Raw genomic sequence first — 12,022 nt, forward strand, 5'->3', positions numbered from 1 at the left:
ATTTAAAATAGTGAAAATAAGTCATTTTTTAAGGTACGTTCATGGAGAAAAAAGGGTAGAGATTGACCGATACACCATCTGATAACTGCCTGATAACCGCTAATCCATTATCGAACCAACTGATAACTTATAGATTGGCTAGTGGATTAGTAAATCTAAAAACTGATATCATATAGACCATACCGTTAAGCAAAATTATCCGCCCAGTCCGTCTAAGCAGCCTTACTTAGCGATGGAACTTATGCCTAGGTGGACATATGTTCTTTAAGAATGTGGATCCATACCCTGTGATATATTATAATATGGAAATATAAACTTATATCCCGCGAAAACATTGTACATTGAGAAACAAAAATTAAAGATCACACAAAATAAGAGCAAAAGTAGAAATGGCCCAATACCGGATCTTAGACAATCGTCCAATGGACATGCCCATTATGGCCCATTGTTATGAACTTTTTGGGATTTCGAAGCCCAAAGTCATATACTTGACGCTTTGTTCTTAAATAATGAACTTCCAACTATGATGACTTAATCTTTCAATTTTTAATCATAAATCGAAGGTTGATTTATTTTTTAATAAAATAATGTTTAGATAATTAGAATCACCACAAAAGTTTCAGAAATCACAGTATTTAATTTCAATTATTTAAATAATATATAATTGTAATTTAAATATAAAAAAATGATTAGAGAAGATTCATATAGTCGATCACAACTTATTTATGATTGTGATACAAGTGTCAATTGTTGTTTGTTATCTAAACAATATATGAAAAAATTGTTTGATTTCCTAGGCAGTACTCTCCATCCCAAATTATTATATGATGAGATTTGACTGATTTCAGAATTTAATTAGAATAAAAGAAAGAATTTTAAAATGAAATAATCTCATGTAAATTGAGATAAAGAGTGTAATTTATTAGACTCTTGTGTAAATTAATACAAAGACTAGTATTTTTTGCACATTTTTTTTCACTTGTGCAAACTTTACTCTTGTGTCATTTTAGATGATTGTTTGGTTGGTCAGCTAGAATTAATACCACATGAATAGTTTGCATTTATTCAATAGTTGGAAAATAATATAGCATTATAGGTATATTTTTCGAGTAATATGATTTGATTAACTAATATTAGGTAGAATGTATCAGTTGTAAATTCATTGTTAAATGACTAATTAACCGAGAAAAATAGAATATATAATAATATACTTAGTGTAATTTTACAAGTGTGATCTGAAGATGATGGTGATTGATGTGTATGCAATCTTATTCCTACTATGTGAATGTAAAGAAGTTGTTTTCGATAGACTCCACTCATATAAAGCAAAGCAAATTGGAATATGAATAATCTTTTACTTAATAAGTTTTAACATATAGTTCATTCTTTTCTTTTTATTTGCTTGATTGTTAAGTCTGAAAAGTTGTTTGCCAATTTTATTACAGATGTCTGGGTGGTGTAGTCGGTTATCACGCTAGTCTCACACACTAGAGGTCCCCGGTTCGAACCCGGGCTCAGACATTTTTCATTTTTCTTGTTTTTCCCCCTTACATCATCTATTTGGTTTTCATTTATGGGTAGATTTAATGGTATAGGAAGGTTATTGTCTCAATAAAGTTCAACACAAATAGGACTTAAGTATGAGTCTGGACATGAATTGGTTGATAATTTTTTCGGTCCATATATTAATTAAGGTATTTAGAGGTTGAAATTGTACGAGACACAATAATGTAATCAAAGTTTACTCCAACTTATTTCAGATTTCATATTTTACATTTCAAGTTTAAAATTTAAATAATATCCGAAGCAATCTCCAATTTATTTATTTTGAATATATATATATATATATATATAGACAAACGGGTAAGATCCTACGGATCCAATATGCTCTATTTTGGGTACCCAAAGATATCCATTTATCTTGTACTTCTCTTTTTTTCTTAAACATATTCGATAAAATTTTATAATTTTATATCAATATAGTATTGTAAAACAAACAATTTCCAAATCGAATAAACAAATAAATATTACAAAATAATATTACAATATCTTTCCTTTTCTTTTTCTTTTATGGCAAATATATATAATTTCACACGAGTGTCTTGCATTTTGACGTTTTTGGGTCCCACATAGCAGGAAGCAAATACTTTCTCCCATTCACACCCGGCGCATTATAGCTAGCACCCGTTTTTTTATCCAGCAAAACCTTACCCGGATATCCAGGAAATGCACCCGACCCGAATATCCCGGTGCAAGCAGACACAGCTTCTAAAGGCGCGTTAGCTGGGCCTTGAAAATACCCGCCATCAAACGGGTTCGTAACGGTACCCGCCAAAACAGTCGCCAAGTTAATAATCATTCCGTCAACTCCCACGTCTCCGTTTGGTGCAACTAACGGCGTAATCTGTGGTCCCACAATCGGCTTTTGGAATGGCCACGCGCATTGACCCGGACACTGACTCGCCGAGTTACCCACCCATGCATACGCAAATTTACCCGCTTTCTTCAACCGGGTCGACCCGTGCATGCCACATCGGTTCATGCAGAAGTCGTCGACCCCCACATCCGTTGCTGTCAATATGACAGCGATGGAGTTGACCCGAGTAGCTTTAGAAGCCAAAGATTCGAGTTGAGGGTCTTTCAGATATTTTCCAAGGGAATATTTTTCGTCGAAAATTTGTTTTCCTAGGGATAAAACCGAAGCACCACCTTTGTACGCCTCGGTGGTGCTCCACCACGAAGCGACAGAAGGTGGTGACGTAATTTTCTTACTTTTAGGGTTAAGAGATTGGATGAAATCGACGATAATCAAACGTTGAGCAGGAGTAAATTTTCCGTACCATATAAGATTAATCGTAACGTTTCCTTTTAATAGAGCCCCTTTATGGTATTTTAGGACAAGGGGTTTTTCTTTAACTAGAGCAAGTATTCTTGAATTGGCTAAAGAAGGAATAGGAACAAGAACAAAGAGTGAAAATAGTAAGATGAAAATGGTTATCATAGGCTTAGTGGATCCCATTGATAAGAATATTGTAAGAGAATTGTTTTGTGTTGTGAGTTTGACAATTATATTGAATTATGTCTCTCTCTATATATATGAGGGAAGATAGTTGGGAAAGTGTTGAGAAAGTAGATAAAATAAAAAAGGAAGATTTGGTATTGTTGAATAGGTGATGAGCATGTTGGGGGCCTGATGAAATAAGTATGAAAAAAAATGACGATTGAATAGTTGACCTAAAGAATATTAATGAGCAAATTGCATATTTTTAGGTTGAAACCGTGGGATAGTAGCTAGTATACTAATTACAAATATAAATATACAATAGCTAGTTTGGAAAAATGGCAACAGGTGAAGGTATTTTTTGGGTAAGGGAGAACATTTCAGATTAATTAGTCAATTCTCCCCAATTCCTATATATATTATATATAAAAATGTATTTAGGAACATATTGTCTACTCTGATATGTCAATCTAGGATTTTAACTTAGAGACTTAGAATATAAAAATATAGTGTCAAAGATTTTAACTTTGAAATCTCAAAGTAAATTTCAAATCCCCTAAATCACTAAATCAATCTTAATTATGCCTTATGTTTATCGGATTCAAAATCCATATATATATATATATATAGTATTTTTTTTATTGACGGAATTCGACCCGACCTCGTAGATCCGCCCCTGGTACGTAGTATGAATTGAGAAATTGAGGAAAATTAAATTTGAAGATATAGAAGACTGCTGTGATTATCCATTAATCCATAGAAATTCACCTGATCAGTGTCACTAATCTCCTTTTGGTTTATCCAAATGTACAGCTTAGTTTGCGTAATCTAGGTTGTTGATCATCTGATTAAGTACTAATTAAAAACTGTTAGCTAGCTACTAAATAAGGTGGTCTGAACTTTCTGGATGAGCGCTTGACTTTTGAGGCTATTGATCTTCTGGAGTTTATTACTCCCACTTTGCTTATAGTAAATAATTGACACCCCATTTCAATTTGAATAAAGCATTTAAATTATATATACTCTCATATAATATAAATTTTAAATTTAATCGATAATATGATATACTACTCTACACCGTTTCTAGCTATTAGCCTTTGCATATACTCCATGTTATTAATTATGATAGATCATCTTGACTTGATCGATGAAAACATAAAAAGATTAATCTATTACTCTTTCGTTTACTTTTATCCGTCTATGATATTAAAAATATATTTTTATTTTTACTTATTATTTTCAGTATAATAAAAAAAATATTTTCTTATTTTATATTCTTAATATTAATTACTTATTCTTTAAATAAATTTTTAAGATCTAAGACTAAACGTCTATTAACATGATTATTATGATAAATTAATAGTTATTTCAATCATTATTGTTATTTAGAGGTGTGAAAAGTTCAAACTGAACAAATAAAATTAAAACTTCGAAACTCTTGAAGAAAACTCAATTAAAATGAATGATGCTTGGTCCATGCAATGAATCAAGTTAGTCGTTGCTCATAAAGTGTATCCCTTTCGGTGGCTTCCAATTGTAGGAGATGCATTAATTAATGTAAAATTGGTTGTGACTTACTTTCCTTTTTAATCCATCCTATAAAGAATGACACATTTCTATATTAAGTTACAATTTAACTTTAAAATATCTATTTTACCCTTAATGAAATGATTTAGAGCAACTTTCACATGTATATAGCAAATACAAAATTCATATTTGTATGCTATAGCAAAGTTTGCATAATTGTGCTCCATAGCAAACATAAATATGTATATTTTGCTATACATATACAAAAAAAAAACAGTTGTATAATCAGCTTTGGTATACATATACAAAAAGATTAATTGTATAAAGTGAGAGAGACGAGTGAGCGAGCGAGATCTGGGAGAGGGGAGCGAAAATATATGTATATATATACAATTTTCACGCATTTTATACATTTACGTTTTTGTATAAAGTGAGAGAGGTGAGTGAGAGAGGCGAGTGAGAGAGCGAGATCTGGGAGAGTGGCGAGCGAGATCTGGGAGAGGGGAGAGACGGAAACGAAAATATATGTATATATACAATTTTCTCTCACTTTATACAAACACAAACGCATTTTATACAATTTGCGTTTTTTGTATAAAGTGAGAGAGACGAGTGAGAGAGCGAGATCTGGGAGAGTGGCAAGCGAGATCTGGGAGAGGGGAGAGAGGGGAATGAAAATATATGTATATATACAATTTTCTCTTGCTTTATACAAACACAAACGCACTTTATCCACTTGCGTTTGTATAAAAAATGAAAGAGGCGAGGGAGAGAACGAGAGTGGCGAGCGAGATTCACCAGGAGAGAGGTGAAATAGTAACAGTTTGCTATGAGGTACAATTAAATCAAACTATATTTATAGCATTTAATTTGAATTAATAGTTTGCTATTATATACAATTTTCCCAATGATTTATAGTCACACAAATTTTTGTCACTCATTTTAGATCACAAATTTTAAAACGCTTTCTTTCTTTCTTAAATTCTATACTGAATCAAACTAACTCACATCAAATAGGACGGAGAAAGTATTAATTAACCCAACACGTTTTCATACTATACAATTTGCAACCTTAATTAAGAGTAGGGAGTAGTTAACAAATGTCAAAAAGGAAGCGAGGAGGGCCCGGCAACAAATTGAAGATAGCATGAAGCAACGTCCATATTTCTAAAGAAATTTAATTTACCCATTTCTAAAACGACGAAAGAAGTGATTTTATTAACTTACCCTAGCTTGTTTGGATGATTGTTACATGTTTACTTTAAATAGAATACTTATTTTAATTACCAATATGGGTTGTGATGCACTGGTGGGAGTGTTTCACCCTTAACCAGAGGTCTCGGGTTCGAATTCTGGGTATGGAGAAAATTATGTTGGGAGCGCCACCCTTGAATGGGAACGGCAGAGTGCGATCCGAATTTAGTCGGAGCTCCAATATGGGTTTTGAACACCGGGTGTAAAATAAAATAAAAGATAAAAAAAATACTTATTTTAATTGTTACCTAAATTTTATTATGTGTCATATTCTCTATTACTTCTTTAGAGTGTATATCAGTATAGAGAAGGTGATAGTTATCGTCCAATTTATATAAGAGTTTTCCACCTCCATTTGGTCATGTTGTTGAGATGCAGTCATCTCAAGGCAGCAAGATGTATGGTATAGGCCTCCGATTTTATATTTGTTAAAGTCCTTTATGGATTACTAGTTGGAGCAAGAGTAGTGGCTTATTTAGAGTTACATTATAATTTATTCTCGGGCATACCTGTTCACAAAAGATGGCATGAGACATCTATCCACGGCAAGATGCATGCAATTTTTTTTGAAACATTATAATGCATATCTAGGAAATTGTATCGTGTATATAAATCAAAATCTTATGTATACATATATATAGAATTTTAAGTACACCCTTAATCAAATTTCTGAATTCAACATTACTTGGATGTGCAACTAATTGAATTTTAAGTACACTCTTGAATTCAACATTACTTGATGTGCAACTAAATATATAATTATGTTATGGTAAATAAATTAGTAAGTCATTATAATTACTAGCCTAGGAATTATAGAACCTAATAGTAGTACCTTAGATTTTCAAGCATGCCTTAATATTTAAGAAGAGGGTTAAACGAACATTGAATTAGACATTGACAAACTCTCTTAATAATACTGTAGTATATCTAGATAGCTATTCATAATTCATGAGTAATTAAAGCTTGGTCAAACACCAATCAAGGCACTGAATGACTATTGAGTCGACAACTGTAACGACCTGTTCCTGTCGTTATAGAAATGCCAATGGGGAAAAATTTGGGGCCGGAAAACTTTTTCGTAGTATTTGGATGTTGCCAACCTTATCCAGATTTGGACGAAATCGGAGTCATTGAGCTGTAGGGAAATCTGGTAACAATCGGGTGAATTATTTATGATTTTGATTACATGAGTGGTTAGATAACTCGTTAAGGAATCCGTATGACTTTACGGAATTGAATTCGGGCGAGTAGAACTCCCGAAATCGATCTTAGCGTAAAAGGTATTTTCTGAGCATCGTTGGTTAGAGGTAGTGAAATAAAGATTTTGGAATTCTTTAAATAGCTCTCTGTTTCGTTCAACCCGCCTTGGCGGGGCCATTGTAGCGGGGTGGTGACTGCTGTAGCGGGCCAGACGCGACTTAAAGTCATAAATAAACCCTTAAATGATCTTATTTGGCACTTTTCGAATTCAAGGGTGAGTCAATTCTTTCGGGCTACCATGAGTTCTCTTTCGTCTATGTCCACCATTTCCAGACCTAGACTATGTTCTATTAGTTATTAGTACATTAGTTGGGGATCGCATCCCTTCTTGTTTAGACTTGGTTCATTGTTAGATGTTTTGGTACATTGACTTTCAGGTTCTAGATTATTTCTTCCGCATTGTTTAGTTCTTGTTAGACTTTTGTTGGAGTTTATGAGAACTCCTTATTAATTTCCTTAGTATTTAACTTGTTTTCGTAACTTAAATGCCTTAATTTTGGTTTAGTTGCTTGGTTTGATTTGTAGGTGGTTCTCCCACTGAAGAGTTAGTGTGGGTGCCAATCACGACAGTTTGGGTCGTGACAACAACTCGATTGAGTTACATAGACATGAGTATATGATATATACTCTCTGTTTTAATTTATTTTTTTGGTTCGTTTAAAATTGAATGTTAAACTCATTCTTTTGTTAATTTTCAGTTTTAATTTTAGACATGACATGTTACAATGTGTTTGGTATGGAGGAAAATATTTTTCAAAAAATATTCTTCAATATTCCTATGTATGATTTTGACAAATATTACTCTGGAAAACAATTTTTTTAACAATGAGAAAATGACTTTCCTAATGAAAGTAGGAAAAACTAATTGAATAAGTGACATTCCAAATTTATTGTCTCCTCCCGCTCACCCTCACACCCAACCCCTATCCCTTAACTATACAGCTCACCCTCACACCCCTTGACCATACCCCTATCCCCATTCCCATCTCATCTTACTTTTATAATATTTTGCTAGATAACATATAAACGTTCTTGGGACATTTTTTAATTTAACACTAGAAAATAAGTAAGAAATTAACTTATTTTTCAATAAAATATTTTCCTTCGTACCAAACACACCAAAAATTTTAATTTAAAACCATAAATTTCACAAGTCTTATTTCATTTCTTAATAACATGTCAAGTTAAAATTAGATAAAGAAGTTGAAACGAGAAATTATTAATTTTTGTTACGGAGAAGAGAGACAAAGTAAGGTAGCATCCAGTCATCCACAATTAAACGGTGGGTAGAAGGCATCAAACTTATTGAGCCGTTTGTTTGTACGTTCATTTCCATCAAATCTTCAATCTCTCAACCAAAAATTTAAATACTGGTTTGGTATCTGTTGACTACTTACGTCTACTTCCATTATGATTCGTATGTGCATTAGTTGAACACAATGTCGATTTTTCTTTTTAGGGGTTGAATCGAAAAATATGTTTGATCGTAAAATTTTGAAGTTGAAGTTAAATTTTAATTTATTTTCAGAATTTGAAAAACATCAAAAAATATGTTTACTTTATATTATTCACAAGAATTGAAAAACAATTGTATTAATAGCATAACACAACAATTTTCAAATTTAATTTTTTATTTTGAGAACAAAAGCTACTTTTTTATTTTTCACAATAAAATATGGACAAATGACTACTAATTCTTCAATAAAGTGATATTTCAAAAAAAAAAAAAAAAAAGAATTTTCGCAAATAGTCACTATAATAAATTTAATTATGCTTCAAAGCTATAGTTTGCATTTTTTCGGGCTGTAACTATAGTTTAAGCTATCTCGTTTGTATAATTCACGGGTACGTTTATATAATTAAGTTGTTTTCGTATAAACTCGAAATAACGAATTTATACAAACTCAAACATCTGAACTATAAATAGTTATACAAATTATATTATACAAAATTACATTATACAAAAGTTATACAAATTATATTATACAAATTCAAAAATATATAAATGTACGAATTATACAAACTCGAAACTTCAACCTACATTATTATCACTGAATGTTGGTCGCGAGTGATAATTAACTAAAACTATAGCTATGATGACTAATTAGCTAGTATATGTTTACTTAACCATGTAATTTTCCCAAAAAAGATGGGAGGGAAATTAATAGAAATTCCACTAGTTTAGGAACTAATTACTGAGATACACACTAGTTTGCAATATTATGAATCTTTTCATATTTTTGTGCATTCAAATACGTTTAGATACATATATATCGAGATACATGGGATCAAAATTAGGTGTAATTTATTGTAGATACATTGTAGCCAAGTGAATTTGCATGTATCTGGTATACATAACAAATGCCGATTATCTCCCTTCCATCTCGCTCGCCACTCTCCTTTGTATCTGGCATATATGTATCTAATGTGATTCGCATGCATCTGAGATACATGTCTATCTCGCTCGCCTCTTTTTCTATTTTAGTGTATCTAGTAGCAAAATACACGTATCTATGTGTAGATATCTTCCTCAATATATGAGAGAAAACTCTGAAAAAGTGGTAAGATACATAATTATTTGAAAGAATATATATGATTAGTATACGCGGTATGCATGTATGTCTAATCAGGTAGTTTATCAAAAAAAATAAAAAATAAAAAATAATGGCAAAACGGTCCTTATATTTAAGAAAGAAGGAGTCAGGGCCAACATTTGCCAATGTATAATTTACATAAATCACATAATATTAAGAGCTAAATACATAAATCCCATACTGGAATTTCGGATACATAAATCTCATACATCAGGAGACATCTGGATACATAGGGGAAGGATGTATCCGAAAGAGAAGAGATGTATCCGAGAGGGGATAGAACATTTGGATACATAGGGGAGGGATGTATCCGAGAGGGGAGGGATATATCATAGAGGGAAAAAATGTATCAAAGAGGGGAGGGATGTATTCGAGAGGTAGAGATGTATCATCGAGAGGGGAGTGATGTATCATAGAGGGAATATTTGAATTTTTTTTAAATAATAGAGAATTTTAAAAAGATTATGATAAAATAAGATATGTATTTAGATAATTTTTCCTTTCACAATACTTTCTTGTGACAGGCCTGGGCCATCAACATATTTTAGGCAAATTTCAATGAAAAGGCCCAACTAGTTAGCACGACGTATAAGAGCACAATCTTTAGTTCAATGATTTGTACGAAAATAATAATAAACCCATATTTTCTACAGAATTTTGATTCACATCTAAGAGTGATTACAAAAGGAAGTTACTTTTATATGTGATCAGGTCTTAATTATTACAATGTCTCAGTTGAAGCCATTAGAATCGATTGCAAATCTTTTGGTTTTTTTTTTATCAATGGTTGAGAATATCATTAAATAATAAAAGTGTACTTTCTCTAAAAGCTTAAACTTTTAGATGAGATGGTCACACATTTCAACATGGTATCAGAGCAGGCAAAAGTCCTGACATCGAATCTCACCGCTACCTAAAATTAAAAAGAATTTTCACGTGATTGGCTCATGAAAAAAAATCAGGCCCGCACGTGGCGTGCTGAGAATATAATTAAATAATAAAAATGTTCTCTCTGACAACATTTTAGTAGAGATGATCACACCTTTCAACATCAATTAATAAATGGTCATTTTCTATTGCAATATACATCCCAAATTCTTATTATCCTTGTCAAAAAGAGTTTCTTTTCTAGAAAGACTACAAATTTTTTTTCTTCTTTTGTAATCAATACCAATTTGCTATGAAATAGTAGAATACATGTAACAAAAAATCAGGAATAATTTTATTTATCAATCGATACGAAAGAATATGAATTACATAGAATCAAAGAATTTCCTATTAACTAAATTTCCCTTAGTACAACTCTCTTTATAACTAACCCACTAATTAATTAAAAACATAATTTCTTCAAACCAAAGTAGAACATGAGGATGTGGAAGGGTTAAATAACGCCGGTAGCAAGAACTTCCTCCCATTAGCACCATGCGCATTGTAGCTAGCACCAGTAGTAGGATCCACCAACAAATTGCCAGCGTATCCCGGGTAGGCCCCACTCCCATAAACTCCAGGACAAGCTGACGCTGCCTCTAGTGGCGCGTCAGCTAATCCTTGATAGTAACCATTTCCAAAAGGGTTCGTCACGGTCCCAGCCAATAAGCTAGCCAAGTTTATCACCATCCCATCCGAGCCCACATCATTGTTGGGTGCGACCAGGGCTGGACCCTGTGGTCCGTAGATGGGTTGGTGAAACGGCCATGCGCATTGATCTGGACATTGCGTCTCCGAATTACCAACCCAAATATAGGCAAATTTGTAAATCTTCCCCTTGGGAGGGGTATTGTTGGGACTCAAAGAAGATCCATGTGTCCCACATCGGCTGGTACAGAACCGATCAACGGCTACGTCAGACGCCGTTAACACAATGTTAATTGCATTTTTTTGATCGCCTTTAGCTGCTAATTGTTTAATATGTTCATCTTTAAGTGATTTTCCAAGAGAATAACTCTCGTCGAATATTTGATTACCAAGTGATAGAAATAAAGGAGATGATTTTTTGGATTTTAGTAAACTGAAATATTTATCAGTCGATTTCCACCACGTGGCTACAGATGGTTGGTTGGGAGAGATTTTTGTTGAAGAAGAGGATAAAGAGGTGATGAAATCTGAGATAATTGCACGTTGATTGGGCTTGAACTTGCCATACCAAATAAGGTTAATTGAGATTTTACCAGTAAGAAGAGGGCCATTATGGTAATGGAACTTATACAGATCAGTTTGTTCTTCAAGTTTCCTGGTTGCTACACAGAAATGAAAGAAAGAAAGAACAATTGAAAGTTGAAGTAAAAAAGAAAGAGTTGTATTGATGAGAGAAGCCATTTTATTTAGGTAATTATGAAGGAAAAATAGTTGAGAATTGGTGTGTGAGTGAGTGAGTGAGGAGAGGGTG

At 32.7% G+C, this 12,022-nt stretch overlaps 3 protein-coding genes and 1 non-coding gene across 4 annotated transcripts in view; 2 read left to right on the top strand and 2 right to left on the bottom strand.

Annotated features, from left to right (window-relative positions):
* The window catches only part of LOC125814193 (14-3-3 protein 7), a 330,997-nt gene that overhangs the window by 13,353 nt on the left and 305,622 nt on the right, over positions 1–12,022 (top strand). The gene's annotated exons all lie outside the window — the stretch shown is intronic.
* TRNAV-CAC (transfer RNA valine (anticodon CAC)) lies at positions 1,448–1,521 on the top strand. Its single transcript has one exon. It is a non-coding gene; the product is annotated as a tRNA-Val (tRNA).
* Positions 1,953–3,055, bottom strand: LOC125814185 (protein EXORDIUM-like 2). The gene has a single exon (XM_049493641.1). It carries the CDS (start codon positions 3,017–3,019, stop codon positions 2,090–2,092), a length of 930 nt encoding a protein of 309 aa, XP_049349598.1. The 5' UTR covers positions 3,020–3,055; the 3' UTR covers positions 1,953–2,089.
* On the bottom strand, positions 10,894–11,990 carry LOC125814179 (protein PHOSPHATE-INDUCED 1-like). The gene has a single exon (XM_049493633.1). It carries the CDS (start codon positions 11,950–11,952, stop codon positions 10,984–10,986), a length of 969 nt encoding a protein of 322 aa, XP_049349590.1. The 5' UTR covers positions 11,953–11,990; the 3' UTR covers positions 10,894–10,983.

Source organism: Solanum verrucosum, unplaced genomic scaffold (genome assembly GCF_900185275.1).
Source record: "Solanum verrucosum unplaced genomic scaffold, falcon-dt-bn FXZP01000230.1, whole genome shotgun sequence".
In the NCBI taxonomy this organism is placed as follows: domain Eukaryota; kingdom Viridiplantae; phylum Streptophyta; class Magnoliopsida; order Solanales; family Solanaceae; genus Solanum; species Solanum verrucosum.